The 13,347-nt window shown below is 41.8% G+C and overlaps 1 protein-coding gene across 1 annotated transcript in view; it reads left to right on the forward strand.

The window, feature by feature from the left end:
* The window catches only part of LOC135517529 (cadherin-10-like), a 52,395-nt gene that overhangs the window by 30,975 nt on the left and 8,073 nt on the right, over positions 1 to 13,347 (forward strand). The window contains exons 3-10 of the mRNA XM_064941919.1: positions 408 to 702; positions 2,778 to 2,897; positions 3,532 to 3,699; positions 4,339 to 4,526; positions 5,578 to 5,837; positions 7,017 to 7,153; positions 7,512 to 7,633; positions 7,726 to 7,834. Of these exons, the coding sequence (XP_064797991.1) occupies positions 408 to 702; positions 2,778 to 2,897; positions 3,532 to 3,699; positions 4,339 to 4,526; positions 5,578 to 5,837; positions 7,017 to 7,153; positions 7,512 to 7,633; positions 7,726 to 7,834 (1,399 nt within the window). The remainder of the gene's footprint in view (positions 1 to 407; positions 703 to 2,777; positions 2,898 to 3,531; positions 3,700 to 4,338; positions 4,527 to 5,577; positions 5,838 to 7,016; positions 7,154 to 7,511; positions 7,634 to 7,725; positions 7,835 to 13,347) is intronic.

Genomic DNA, 13,347 nt, shown 5'->3' on the forward strand with positions numbered 1-13,347 from the left:
AACCATTTTCATTAGAGCAGTCTGTGAGCTAGCATTCTTGTTTTTCCATTTCCCAAATATACAGATGAATTAAACAATTCTGAAGGATGGTGATTGGTAGCCAATAGTAAATAAATAGCTGAAATCAAATATCTGTGGATTTAATGTATCCAAGGACAATACTGTGAGCTTAAGATCTCAAGCTCATGATCGCAACATATAAAGTATGACTATCTGTCCTGAGAGACTAATCGAAGGCAGATGTAAAGTTTTAATGGCACATTTGAAGTTGAATCTGTTCTTTATGTAAACCTGCCAACTGCATTTGTTATTTTATTTTCATGTACATTTCACATTTCCTGACTAACACTGAATGCTCTCTCCATCTCAAATAAAAACTCTTACACAGCTTTTCTCTCTATCCACAGCTGCACTCGAATATGGACAGGGGCGATGGTAACGTGAAGTACATTCTGACTGGAGAAGGGGTGGGAAGCTTGTTTTTAATAGACGAGAACTCAGGTGACATTCACGCCACTAAGAGGTTGGACAGGGAGGAGAGGGCCATATACACACTCCACGCTAAGGTGGTGGACAAGAGGACCAATGAGACACTGGAGGCTGATACTGAATTTAACATCAAGATCCACGACATCAACGACAATGAGCCAAAGTTCTCTAAAGACCTTTATTTCGCCAGTGTCCCAGAGATGTCTGACGTAGGTGAGTAAGTTGGTCCTCTTGTGATGCTTTATTTCTGTGGAGAAATGTGAATGACAATTCTTTCTTAAACCTATATAGTTCACAGAGGCAGAGATATGCAATGAACTGCATATCAATCAAACCATGTCATTCACACAGCAATATAATAATAGTGGAAGGTTGAAATTGAAGCTATCATTAAAGTGAAGGTTTTGCTTCATCACACTCAAATTAATTCAGATAATATAGATTAACCAGTAGGCCTGAATACCAACAAAGCTTTAAAAATGTAAACAGGAGAACTGGAATCAATTTCCAATCATGAGCCTACAAATTAATAGAAAGTGTAATCACCATTGAATTAAAACTTACTTGCCAATATGAAAAATAATGGTTCTCTATTGTGTTCACATAATGATTGAATTGCTGGCTGACTCCAGAGAGAGGATGTTGCGGTTAAAACATCCAGCATTGGTAATATGCATTGAACACATGTCTTTCTGTGAGGTAACCAACCAGTATTTATTGAAGATCAGACTCAACAAGCTCTGGGTTGGGCACTGTGAAAAGGTGTACTGTATAAGTAAAAGTTATACAGTAAAAGCACTGTAAACCACTTGTGCTAACAGGCAGACTTCCCTCAAAGGTTGATGCTTCCAGTTTCTATTTGTCTGTTAATTCATTCATTCATCCATCCATTTCGTCCAATCATTATTTCATTAATTTGTTATTCATACATACCCTTGGTAATGTTAGAGTGATGTATTTATCATGGGATTTCTTGTGTGTGAAGTGCATAGCCATTACCAAATCATTGGTCACAGTCACCAATGCTTCACCAAACAGATGAACAAACTGCCCATGGTTGTATGCCAAATGGCACTCTTTCCCTAGTGCACTTCTTTTGATCAGGGCCAATAGGGATTCATCCCATGTGTTTAGAGGGTGCAAACTGGTTTGTCAGAGCAGGCATCTGTGAAAAGTCAGCAGGTAGCCCCCTTTCATATTCTCATTGCAGACAGCTGTTCCTGCAGTCATTAGTATGCTTGAAGATAGTCAGACTTAGCCAGGACGTTACAGAGGTCTCCAGAATGCCAAGGACAAATGTGTTCCAAATGGCACCCTATTCCCTATAGTGCACTACATAGGGAATAGGATGTCACTTGGCATGCCACCATAATCTGAGCAGTGGCTAGACAATGTAAGTACAACAAAGGGCTAGGAACCCACACTCTAGGGGCCAGTTTCCCAGACATAGATTAAGACTAGTCTTGGACTAAGTGGCACTTTCAATGGAGAATATCAGTTGAACATGAGTTTTTGTCTAGGACTGTATCTGGGAAACCAGCCCCTAGAGGCTTAGTATTAGAACAATAATTACATTTTTGCCCCAAAAAATGTAAAACTGTACTCTATTGTTCACCCTTAGCAGAGCTTGAATCATTTCAGCTCAATGTACGTCCCTTTCATAGATGACTATTATGCATTCTGTGGAAATGTTTTTGGGGGAATTTGTTATTTTTAGCTATATTTATAATGACAAGAGCTGTGTGTTGTTCATATTTCCCTAGGCAAGGTTAACTAGGTCCTGTGCAACATAAATTACAAGGCCTCACACAACTTCTACCTCCCTTTGAGCTGGATCGCATTTCAAATTATTTTGTAAAATGTTATTGTGCTTATAATTACTTTATTATATGCATGCTAGATAATTCCCAGTAACTGCTCTGTATAGCTATGTACATTTTTGTGAATGTATGGATGTGCATTATGTTGGATGCAGAGATAAGGCAGCCTAGCGGGTAGACTGTTGGGCCAATAACTGGGAAAAATATGTTGATGTACCCTTGAGCAAGGCACTTAACACTAATTGTTCCAGGGTCGCCGTTAATAATGGCAGACCATGGCCGTGCACCACTCTCCAAGGGTATCTCAGGGAGAGTTGGGATATGCCAGAAACACATTTCCAATTATATACTAATACACACTTGTACATGTGTGAAATAGGACAAATAGAAGCACGCACCAAATTATATAATTTGTGCATTATCTATACTTTGCTATGTATTGTACGTTCTCTATCTTCTCCTCCACAGGCACATCAGTTATTCAAGTCACCGCGACAGATGCCGATGATCAAACATATGGGAACAGTGCCAAGCTTGTGTACAGTATTCTACAGGGTCAACCATATTTCTCAGTGGATTCAGACAATGGTAATCTAATCACAACACCCACAATAGGCATGCAAACACTTGAAAGAAGCCATCATGTGTGTATATTATCTCTCTTCCTCTACTCTGCAAACAGAGACCCAACAGCACTCAGTATGGGGTGTTTGTTTAGGGAATGATAAGTGAGTTGAGCTTATTCATGGTTTTCCTCTCTATCTCTATGTTAGTCAGATGGCACCTGGAAAGGATATTTTAATAGTGGGTGAATACTGCTGCTGTGAACTCAATGGCTTGGTGTGTTAATATACACTCTTAGGGTTCATTGGCTGTCCCCATAGGATAACCCTTTTCAGTGTCAGGGTTCCATGTACAACCCTCTCAGGAAAGGGTTCTGCATGGAACCAAAAAGGTTCGACCTGGAACCAAAAAGGGTTCTCCTATGAGAACAGCCGAATAATCATTTTAGGTTATAGATAGCACTTTACAGTAGTGTTCGGCTTTTGATACCTTCTTTTGATAACTACAACATTCTTGTGATATATTGCACATATTCTATTGAGGACTGTCAATTCAAATGTATTTACTCTAAATTAAGTAGATATTGTCCTTGTAAATTATTTTAATCTCAAGTTAAACCTGACCAGTCATATTGATAATAGTCTATTTTCTCATTCAGGCACGATTAGAACAGCCCTGCCTAACATGGACAGGGAGACCAAGGAGAACTACCAGGTTGTGATCCAGGCTAAAGATATGGCTGGCCAGATGGGTGGGTTATCAGGGACCACCACAGTCAGCATTACCCTCTCTGATGAGAATGACAGCCCACCGCGCTTTGCTAACCGTAAGAGACCTTCTCTCTTCTCATCGTTGTTGATATTCTGTTTTTCGTGGAGACAAAAAGTGCTGTACATGTGCTTCTGTATGTGCTTTCTTTTCACTATCAATGTGCAATGTTTTGTTGAACTGAGACGACAATTGTTAATCTGACATGCATCGACGATATCCTGTGAGCTCTTTCTTAAGGCAGTGTTGGTTTGACCTCTGTCAAAAGTTGGTTTTGAGTAATTGGTTATGACATAACTAATAACTCATTTACTACAATTGTGCTGAAACTTCGTCAGTTAAAAGGCAGATATTGTGCTATGTACGTAGCCTATGGGTAGGACTGGCATCAGAGTCGAAAAGGGAACAATCTGAACATAATAATCCTTTCTGAAGGAGTCCCACAACTAATGACAAAACAAACCGGAACATTTGGACACAAGTCAAACTCTATAAAAAAATCTGCGCTACTTAATTGAAGCTGAAAGTGGAGTACCTTTTATATATACTTCTCCCCCAGGAGACGTAGATAAACAAACATTGAAAAATACACATCAAATCACATCGCCCCAGGGTGCAAAGAATCTGGGGGATAAAACTCTGTTGCTTAGTCTGTTTCTATTCAATTATTTTTAGCGTATTTTCTTCTTCTCCCCAGATACGTTTCGTCTGAGCACTCTGGAGTCGGCTGAAGTAGGAGCAGCCATAGGTCGGATCAAGGCTAACGATGCGGACGTTGGGCGGAATGCTGAGATGCAGTATAGCATCGTCGACCGAGACGGACAGGATATGTTCACGATCATCTCCGACCAAAACACACAGGAGGGCGTTATCAGGGTAAAAAAGGTAGGCCCTAAACTTCCAGTACAATGTTCTCATGTTTTAATTGCTTATGACCCAACTGCTTCAAATCACAAGATACCACTTTGTGTATATAGTTATCCTCTCTCTAAACTAAACCCATCTTCTATTATTATCATCTTCATGAAAGTACTTAATCCTGTTCACTGTCAAGAGACCCTTATTCCTTCTGGGAATTTGTATAAAGAGTCTTTGAGACTTTTGAAATCCAGGTTTAGCTTTTCTTTTCTTAGCCAGGGCCATACTTTTCAGAGCCTCTGCCAATTATGCAAATTAGAGAGCCTAAGTGAAAAGAAGACGGTGCGTTCATACTGTATATATAGGCTCAGATTAAAAATGACACCCTGATAGCAGTCCTTTATATCTAAAGGTGTGCAAAAAAAATCATAAATACAGTAGGTATAAAGAAACTCATAGATACAGTAGGTATAAAGAAACTCATAGATACAGTAGGTATAAAGAAACTCATAGATACAGTAGGTATAAAGAAACTCAGATACAGTAGGTATAAAGAAACTCATAGATACAGTAGGTATACAGAAACTCATAGATACAGTAGGTATAAAGAAACTCATAGATATAGTAGGTATAAAGAAACTCATAGATACAGTAGGTATAAAGAAACTCATAGATACAGTAGGTATAAAGAAACTCATAGATACAGTAGGTATAAAGAAACTCATAGATACAGTAGGTATAAAGAAACTCAGATACAGTAGGTATAAAGAAACTCATAGATACAGTAGGTATACAGAAACTCATAGATACAGTAGGTATAAAGAAACTCATAAATACAGTAGGTATAAAGAAACTCATAGATACAGTAGGTATAAAGAAACTCATAGATACAGTAGGTATAAAGCTGTAAGTAGATAAGTAGGGGAGCTCCGCTTTACTTTACTCATTCACTAGTTTTTATTTCAACCAATAATCGACCAAGTTTATCAACTTAAGCATCAACTTTCAGTTTACTTTCAGTTATGATAGTAAATGAATTCTAATTATTGATGGTTTATCTTTTTCATTTTCTTCATAGCAACTGGATTATGAGAAACAAAGGACGTATTCATTCAAAGTGGAGGTGACTAACACCTATCTGGACCCCAGGTTCATGTACAGTCCAAACCCTCCTTTCAAAGATGACGCCATGGTGAGGGTGACGATAGAGGATGTGGATGAGCCGCCAGTGTTTAGCAGGAACCCTTATATCATTGAGGTGCACGAGGACACAGCCGCTGGCAGCTTTGTTGGTGTGGTGTCTGCCAGGGACCCCGATGCTGACAACAACTCAGTCAAGTAAGTAATTGTGTCTGCATGTCAAATTGCACCTTATTCCCTAATGCAGTGCACTTCTTTTGGCCAGGCCCATCAGGGCGCTTGTCAAAAGACTGCACCATACAGGTTATATGGTGCCAGTTAAGACTCAGACCATACATTGAACTGATCTGGCTCAGCATCTTTGTTATAAATTCATATAATCCACAGGGTTTCATTGGTTGATTGATTGATTGATTGATTGACTACATGTATTTGGTTGATTAGTTGACTTACTGATTGTTTATACATGTTCCCTCGCTGAATAAAGCTGTTTTAATTTAGGTAATTTGATTGTTTCATAACCTAATGGACTATTATGGTGTAAGAAACAAAGAATAAAAGGAAACAATAGAAATAAACTATTCCTGGTGTGGTAATAAGTCCTTAACAACCATTACATTTTCGGATGTGGAAATGTGGTTCGCTTTGCTAATCGAATCCATCAGTGTATCCGAATGTCAGTGTGGAGAGAGGGTGGTTGGAAGAAAAGCAAATTATTGATGGGTCCCTCCTTGTTGACGGCACTGTGAAGAGAATACAGACACTGTTTATTTCCACAGAATTATGTAAGCTAGCCCAGTGTGGTAGCGGCACAAAGTCAAAGAGCCTAATTTGCTCTATCGATTCACACTGCGCTGTTCCACACATATGGCGCCTGTCTGTCTGTGTATTTGTCTGTCTGTTGTCTCTCTGTGTATCTACCTGCCCATCTGTCTGTCTGCCCGTTCCATCTATCCGTCCGTCCGTCTGTATCTCTCTCCAACATGGAGACATGCCAGTCTCTGCTCGTGCAGCACAATGGGGAATGTCAGTCGAATATATAAGTTGACAATGATAAATGAGACAGCGGTATATAAGTACTCATTATTTCCTGACAAAGGAAATAGAAGGAGAGGAATGATACATAATGTGCGGGCCAACATTAGGTGATTTGTAGTGTATTTTTTAATAGACTCCTATGTTATTATGCTCTAACATAATGAATCATATTGATGGAATTTATCACAGGAGACAAGAACTACAGCTTTATGTCTGGGGCAAAACATCATGTCCGTATGATTAATTTGATTTGAATCATGTCTCGATTAATATGGGTCAATTAAAATGAGGGACAGTTTTACACAATCAAACATGATGTATTTGTATTACTCTATGCAGATACTCCATTGACCGCCATACCGATTTGGAGAGACTGTTCAACATTGATTCTGTTAACGGCACCATCACAACACTGAAAGGCCTCGACAGGGAGATGTCAAAATGGCATAACATCTCTGTTGTTGCAACTGAAATAAGTAAGATAAACATCCTCTTTTTATTACTTTTTTGGCAAAAAATATTGTGCATGTTTGCTAAATTCTGTGGCCTTTGTTATTACACAAATTGTTGATGCTAGAGGCATTTATGCACTTTTGAAAATAGACAAAGACACATGAACGGGATGCAAAGCTGCACATGTTCACATATGCCTAGTTAAATAAAACATTTACAAATCTGCATATGTTCCACCCACCTGGTGTCCCAGGTCTAAATCAGTCCCTTATTGGAGGGGAAGACATTTTTAAAAGCAGCGGAACTGGCTTCAAGGTCCAGATTTCAATTTGAGGGGTCTACTGTATGGGCCTGCTAACACACTTCAAACATCTTGTTTAGGTAACCCTCGCCAAACCACTCGAGTCCCAGTGTTCATCAAGGTCCTGGACGTTAACGACAATGCACCTGAATTTGCCATGTATTACGAGACATTTGTCTGTGAAAATGTCCAATCAGGACAGGTAAAGTAGACATCATAATACTAAGAATGTTGAGGAAAAGCCTGAAGAAAGTACATATGTTTTCGAATGCCTTTTTGTTTCACTATCCACAGCTGATTCAGACGATAAGTGCGGTTGACACAGATGAGCCCCTTGTTGGACATAAGTTTGTCTTCAGCATAAGCTCCTCCAATCCAAACTTCACTATCGTTGACAATGAAGGTAAACGCTAGCCTTCTGTAATTCTTTATTGACTAGTAGCATTTACAAGTAGTGAATGATTTGTATCTGGCCATTATCTGTTCATACTGTTCACTGGAAAAAAATGTTTTGTAATTTTTGTAGTGCAATTCTGGCAGCACATTTCTGTTATTTGATATAGATGTGTCAAGACATATTTGTCATTTGGATATCAATGGCCTGAAGTACCTATATTTTATTTTGAAATAGTTTAATTCACTCATGTATCTTGTATTTTCAAGTTTAAACATAGACTTAAAAAAAATGTTTTATTGAATATCCGAAACATACAATATACTTGCAGTGAAGCCACTCAACAACTACATCATACCAGTCATCAAACAGATTCCCATTCAGAGAGACACACATAAGCATCCAGGGTTAATGCCCTGCTCACATTAACCACCCCACAGTTCCCCAATAGCTGTCCCTCAACCATTCAAGACCACTCCCACAGTCCCCACCAAGGAAGAACAATAAAAAATACATGTAATTCCATTCCCCACCCCCAAGAACCCCCCAATGCACCCAACAACCAAGAGAATAAACTAAAGAGAAAAAGGAAAAGACAGAAAACAGCAAACAACAATGCAAAAATAAAAAATAAACATTTAAAACAAAGGACATCAAGGACAACTAAAATCATAACAGCAATGCCAACTGTATATGTTTGTGTGCATGTCTGGCACTATTATATGTATGTGTGTGTTCTTGTATATGTTTATTTGAATGAGAGTGTGTGTATATGCATGTGTACAAACACCTGCACGGCATCAGTCTCAGGCAAACTGGCATTAGTTGTAAAAACACTGCCCCTCAGTGTCATTCAAATGTACGTTTTATTTTGTTTTAATTTGAATTTTTATTACTTTTATCTATTATTATTACTTTGACCCTCATGCTATCTCCCACACAGCAACTCTACTCCCACTTGTCTCCAATTCCAATTCCACATCCCAACCCTCAGTTTTCCTCAGCCCATCCCATCTGTAACGGCGTTCTTCTTTTGTTGAAGGAGAGTCGGACCGAAATGCAGCGTGTAAGTTACTCATGTTTATTAGGAAGACAAACGAACGAACTAAACACGAATAACTAATAAATACAAAAACAACAAAACAGAACGTGAAACCTATTACAGCCTGACTGGTGCACACTACACAGAGACAGGAACAATCACCCACGAAATGTAAAGCGAAACCCAGGCTACCTAAATACGGTTCCCAATCAGAGACAACGAGAATCACCTGACTCTGATTGAGAACCGCCTCAGGCAGCCAAACCTATTAAACACACACACCCCTAATCAGCTACAATCCCAAACACTACAAAACCCCAATACGAAAATACAATACAATAACCCATGTCACACCCTGGTCTAACCAAATATATAACGAAAACACAAAATACAATGACCAAGGCGTGACAGAACCCCCTCCCTAAGGTGCGGACTCCCGAACGCACCTCAAAACCATAGGGAGGGTCCGGGTGGGCGTCTGTCCATGGTGGCGGTTCCGGCTCCGGACGTGGACCCCACTTCATAAATGTCATTGTTCCTCCCCTTCGCGTCCATGGATAATCCACCCTAACCGCCGACCATGGCCGAATAGTCCTTACCCAGAACCCTACATAACAGAGGAGCAGCTCGTGACTGAGGGGCAGCTCGGGACTGAGGCAGCTCGGGACTGAGGGGCAACTCGGGACTGAGGGCAGCTCGGGCCTGAGGGGCAGCTCGGGCCTGAGGGGCAGCTCGGGACCGAGAGGCAGCCCGGCACCGAGAGGCAGCCCAGTACCGAGAAAAAGCCCAGTACTGAGATGAAGCCCAGCCAGGCAGTTGAATCCGGCAGATCCTGGCTGACTGGCGGATCCTGGCTGACTGGCGGATCCTAGCTGACTAGCAGATCTGGCAGATCCTGGTTTACTGGCGGATCTGGAAGAGTCTGGTTGACTGGCAGATCTGGAAGAGTCTGGCTGACTGGCAGATCTGGAAGAGTCTGGTTGACTGGCAGATCTGGAAGAGTCTGGCTGACTGGCAGATCTGGAAGAGTCTGGCTGACTGGCAGATCTGGAAGAGTCTGGTTGACTGGCAGATCTGGAAGAGTCTGGTTGACTGGCAGATCTGGAAGAGTCTGGCTGTCTGGCGGATCTGGAAGAGTCTGGCTGACTGGCAGATCTGGAAGAGTCTGGCTGACTGGCAGATCTGGAAGAGTCTGGCTGACTGGCAGATCTGGCTGCTTCATAATGACTGACGGCTCTGGCTGCTCCATGCTGACTGGCGGCTCTGGCTGCTCCATACTGACTGACAGCTCTGGCGGCTTCATGGAGACTGGCAGCTCCTTGCAGACTGGCAGCTCTAGCTGCTCCATGCAGACTAGCAGCTCTGGCTGCTTCATGCAGACTGGCAGCTCCATGCAGACTGGCAACTCCATGCAGACTGGCAACTCCATGCAGACTGGCAACTCCATGCAGACTGGCAGCTCTTTGCAGACTGGCAGCTCTTTGCAGACTGGCAGCTCTGGCTGCTCCATGCAGACTAGCTGCTCCATGCAGACTGGCAGCTCTGGCTGCTCTATGCGGACTGACAGCTCTGGCTGCTCCATGCAGGCAGGAGGCTCCGGCAGCGCTGTAGAGGAGGAAGGCTCTAGAACCGCTGAACAGGCGGGAGACTCCGACAGTGCAGGAGAGGGAGAAAGCGCTGGCTGCGCTGAACAGGCGAGGCGCACTGTAGGCCTGATGCGTGGTGCTGGCACTGGTGGTATTGGGCCGAGGACACGCACAGGAAGCCTAGTGCGGGGAGCTGCTACTGGAGGGCTGGGGTGTGGAGGTGGTACTGGATAAAGGACAGGCACAGGAAGCCTGGTGCGGGGAGCTACTACCGGAAGACTGGTGTGTGAAGGTGGCACAGGATGGACTGGACCGTGAAGGTGTACTGGAGAGCCTGAATGCAGGACTGGCACAGGACGTGCAAGGCTAGGTAGGTACACAGGAGGCTTAGTGCATGAGGCTGGCACACTTTCCACCAGCCGACTAACACGCACCTCAGGACTAGTATGGAGTGCTGACCCAGGTGCCATTAAATCCCCGACACGCTCCGTCGGCCGAATATTATACCTAAAGCACCAAACTAGCAACTCCCTCATTAAACTCTCCTCCAATTTCCCCATTAACTCCTTCACAGTCTCTGCTTCGCTCACCTCCAACACTGGTTCTGACCTCCTCCTTGGCTCTTCACAATAAACAGGGAGAGTTGACTCAGGTCTGTCTCCTGACTCAGCCACTCCCCCTGATAGCCCCCCCCCAAAACATTTTTGGGGCTGCTTTTCGGGCTTCCATCCACGTCGCCGTGCTGCCTCCTCATACTTGCGCCTCTCCGCTTTAGCCGCTTCTAATTCCTCCTTGGGGCGGCGATATTCACCAGGCTGAGCCCAGGGTCCTTTTCTGTCCAGTTCCTCCTCCCATGTCCAATTCTCCAAATGGTGTAGCCTCTCCCACTGCTTCTGTTGCCTTTCGTGTAGCTCCTGTTTCCTCTTCGCCTGCTGCACTTTAGGGCGGCTACACTCCTCTGGTTTAGCCCAGGGTCCTCTTCTGTCAAGGATTTCCTCCCATGTCCAGAAATCCTTAAAACGCGGCTCCTCTTTGCGCTGCTCCTGCCTGTTGACTCGCTGCTCGGTCCGTGTTTGGTGGGTGATTCTGTAACGGCGTTCTTCTTTTGTTGAAGGAGAGTCGGACCGAAATGCAGCATGTAAGTTACTCATGTTTATTAGGAAGACAAACGAACGAACTAAACACGAATAACTAATAAATACAAAAACAACAAAACAGAACGTGAAACCTATTACAGCCTGACTGGTGCACACTACACAGAGACAGGAACAATCACCCACGAAATCCCAAACACTACAAAACCCCAATACGAAAATACAATACAATAACCCATGTCACACCCTGGTCTAACCAAATATATAACGAAAACACAAAATACAATGACCAAGGCGTGACACCATCTATCTCTTTAAACATAGACTTGCAGGTAGTCTGCTTAATTACAACAACATACACAGTAACGGTAACATCATGTTTTACTTGCCACAGTGTTACATTCATATGCTCTTTTTATCTACCTTAGTTTAATGAACTGATTGAAAGTTTCTCTGGATAAGAGTGTCTGCTAAATGACCAACATGTACATATAAACACTTGCAAAGCACAATGCTGGGTATTGTTCTAATGAGCTCTGACCGCAAATAAGGCCACATTTTATTCAAATATAAAATCATTTGACAGTGGAAGTCATTAGAATAATACCAAGCAGTGTGCTTTGCAAATTTTCATTTTCACATTTTGGTCGTTTAGCATACACTCTTGTCCAGACTGACTTACAGTCAATGCATTAAACTAAGGTTGATAAATTAACACATATCACAGTCATAGCAAGTAAAACATCTCTGTAGCCATTACTGAGAATGCTGTAGTAGTTAATAATACATTGCTCTTCAAGATTCTATGTATTTGTTGAAAGATACTTGTTGATGTATCTTTGCCCACCTCTGGGTAGTGACAAGTGCATTATTCTAATATTCACAGTAATTTACCACCAGTGTTCTTTAAGTTAATACGGATCTGACGCTTTTTCTCAATTTTCACCTAAATTACATACCCAAATCTAACTGCCTGTAGCTCAGGACCTAAAGCAAGGACATGCATATTCTTGATTCCATTGAAAGGAAACACTTTGAAGTTTGTAGAAATGTGAAAGGAATGTAGGAGAATATAACACATTAGATCTGGTAAAATATATAAAATAAATCATTGTTTTGTTGTACCGTCATCTTTGAAATGCAAGAATAAGGCCATCATGTATTATTCCAGCCCAGGCGTAATTTAGATTTTGGCCACTAGATGGTAGCAGTGTATGTGGAAAGTTTTAGACAGATTCAATGAACCATTGCATATCTGTTCAAAATGTTGTATCAAGACTGCCCAAATGTGCCTAATTGGTTTATTAATACATTTTGAAGTTCATAATTGTGCACTCTCCTCAAACAATAGCATAGTATTCTTTCACTATAATAGCTACTGTAATTTGGACAGTGCAGTTAGAGTAACATCTATTTAAGCTTTCTGCCTGTATCAGATGTGTCTGTGTCCTGGGAATTGTTTTTGTTACTTACAACCTCATGCTAATCCCCCCATATCCTACATTGGCTCAACCGTCCCACGGGGGGACATCGATCCCATAGAGGTTAAAGTAATATCTGAGCCATGCTACAGTAAAATACTGTAAGATGTGACTACTATATGAAAGTAAGTGCTACTTTAATCATAATATTAGTGTTTTACAGTAACTACATGGGATTGCTGCAAGCAGTTTGTCTGCTAGATATTTGCAATTACAGCATATGTATGATTATTAGTTGTTTTATATGACGTGTACTTCTAGAGGCCTAAACAGATGCTTCCAAACTTGCAATGAGCACAATGCAAAACAGACAAAAATA

The sequence above is a fragment of the Oncorhynchus masou genome, chromosome 28 (assembly GCF_036934945.1).
Source record: "Oncorhynchus masou masou isolate Uvic2021 chromosome 28, UVic_Omas_1.1, whole genome shotgun sequence".
Taxonomy (NCBI): Eukaryota; Metazoa; Chordata; class Actinopteri; order Salmoniformes; family Salmonidae; genus Oncorhynchus; species Oncorhynchus masou.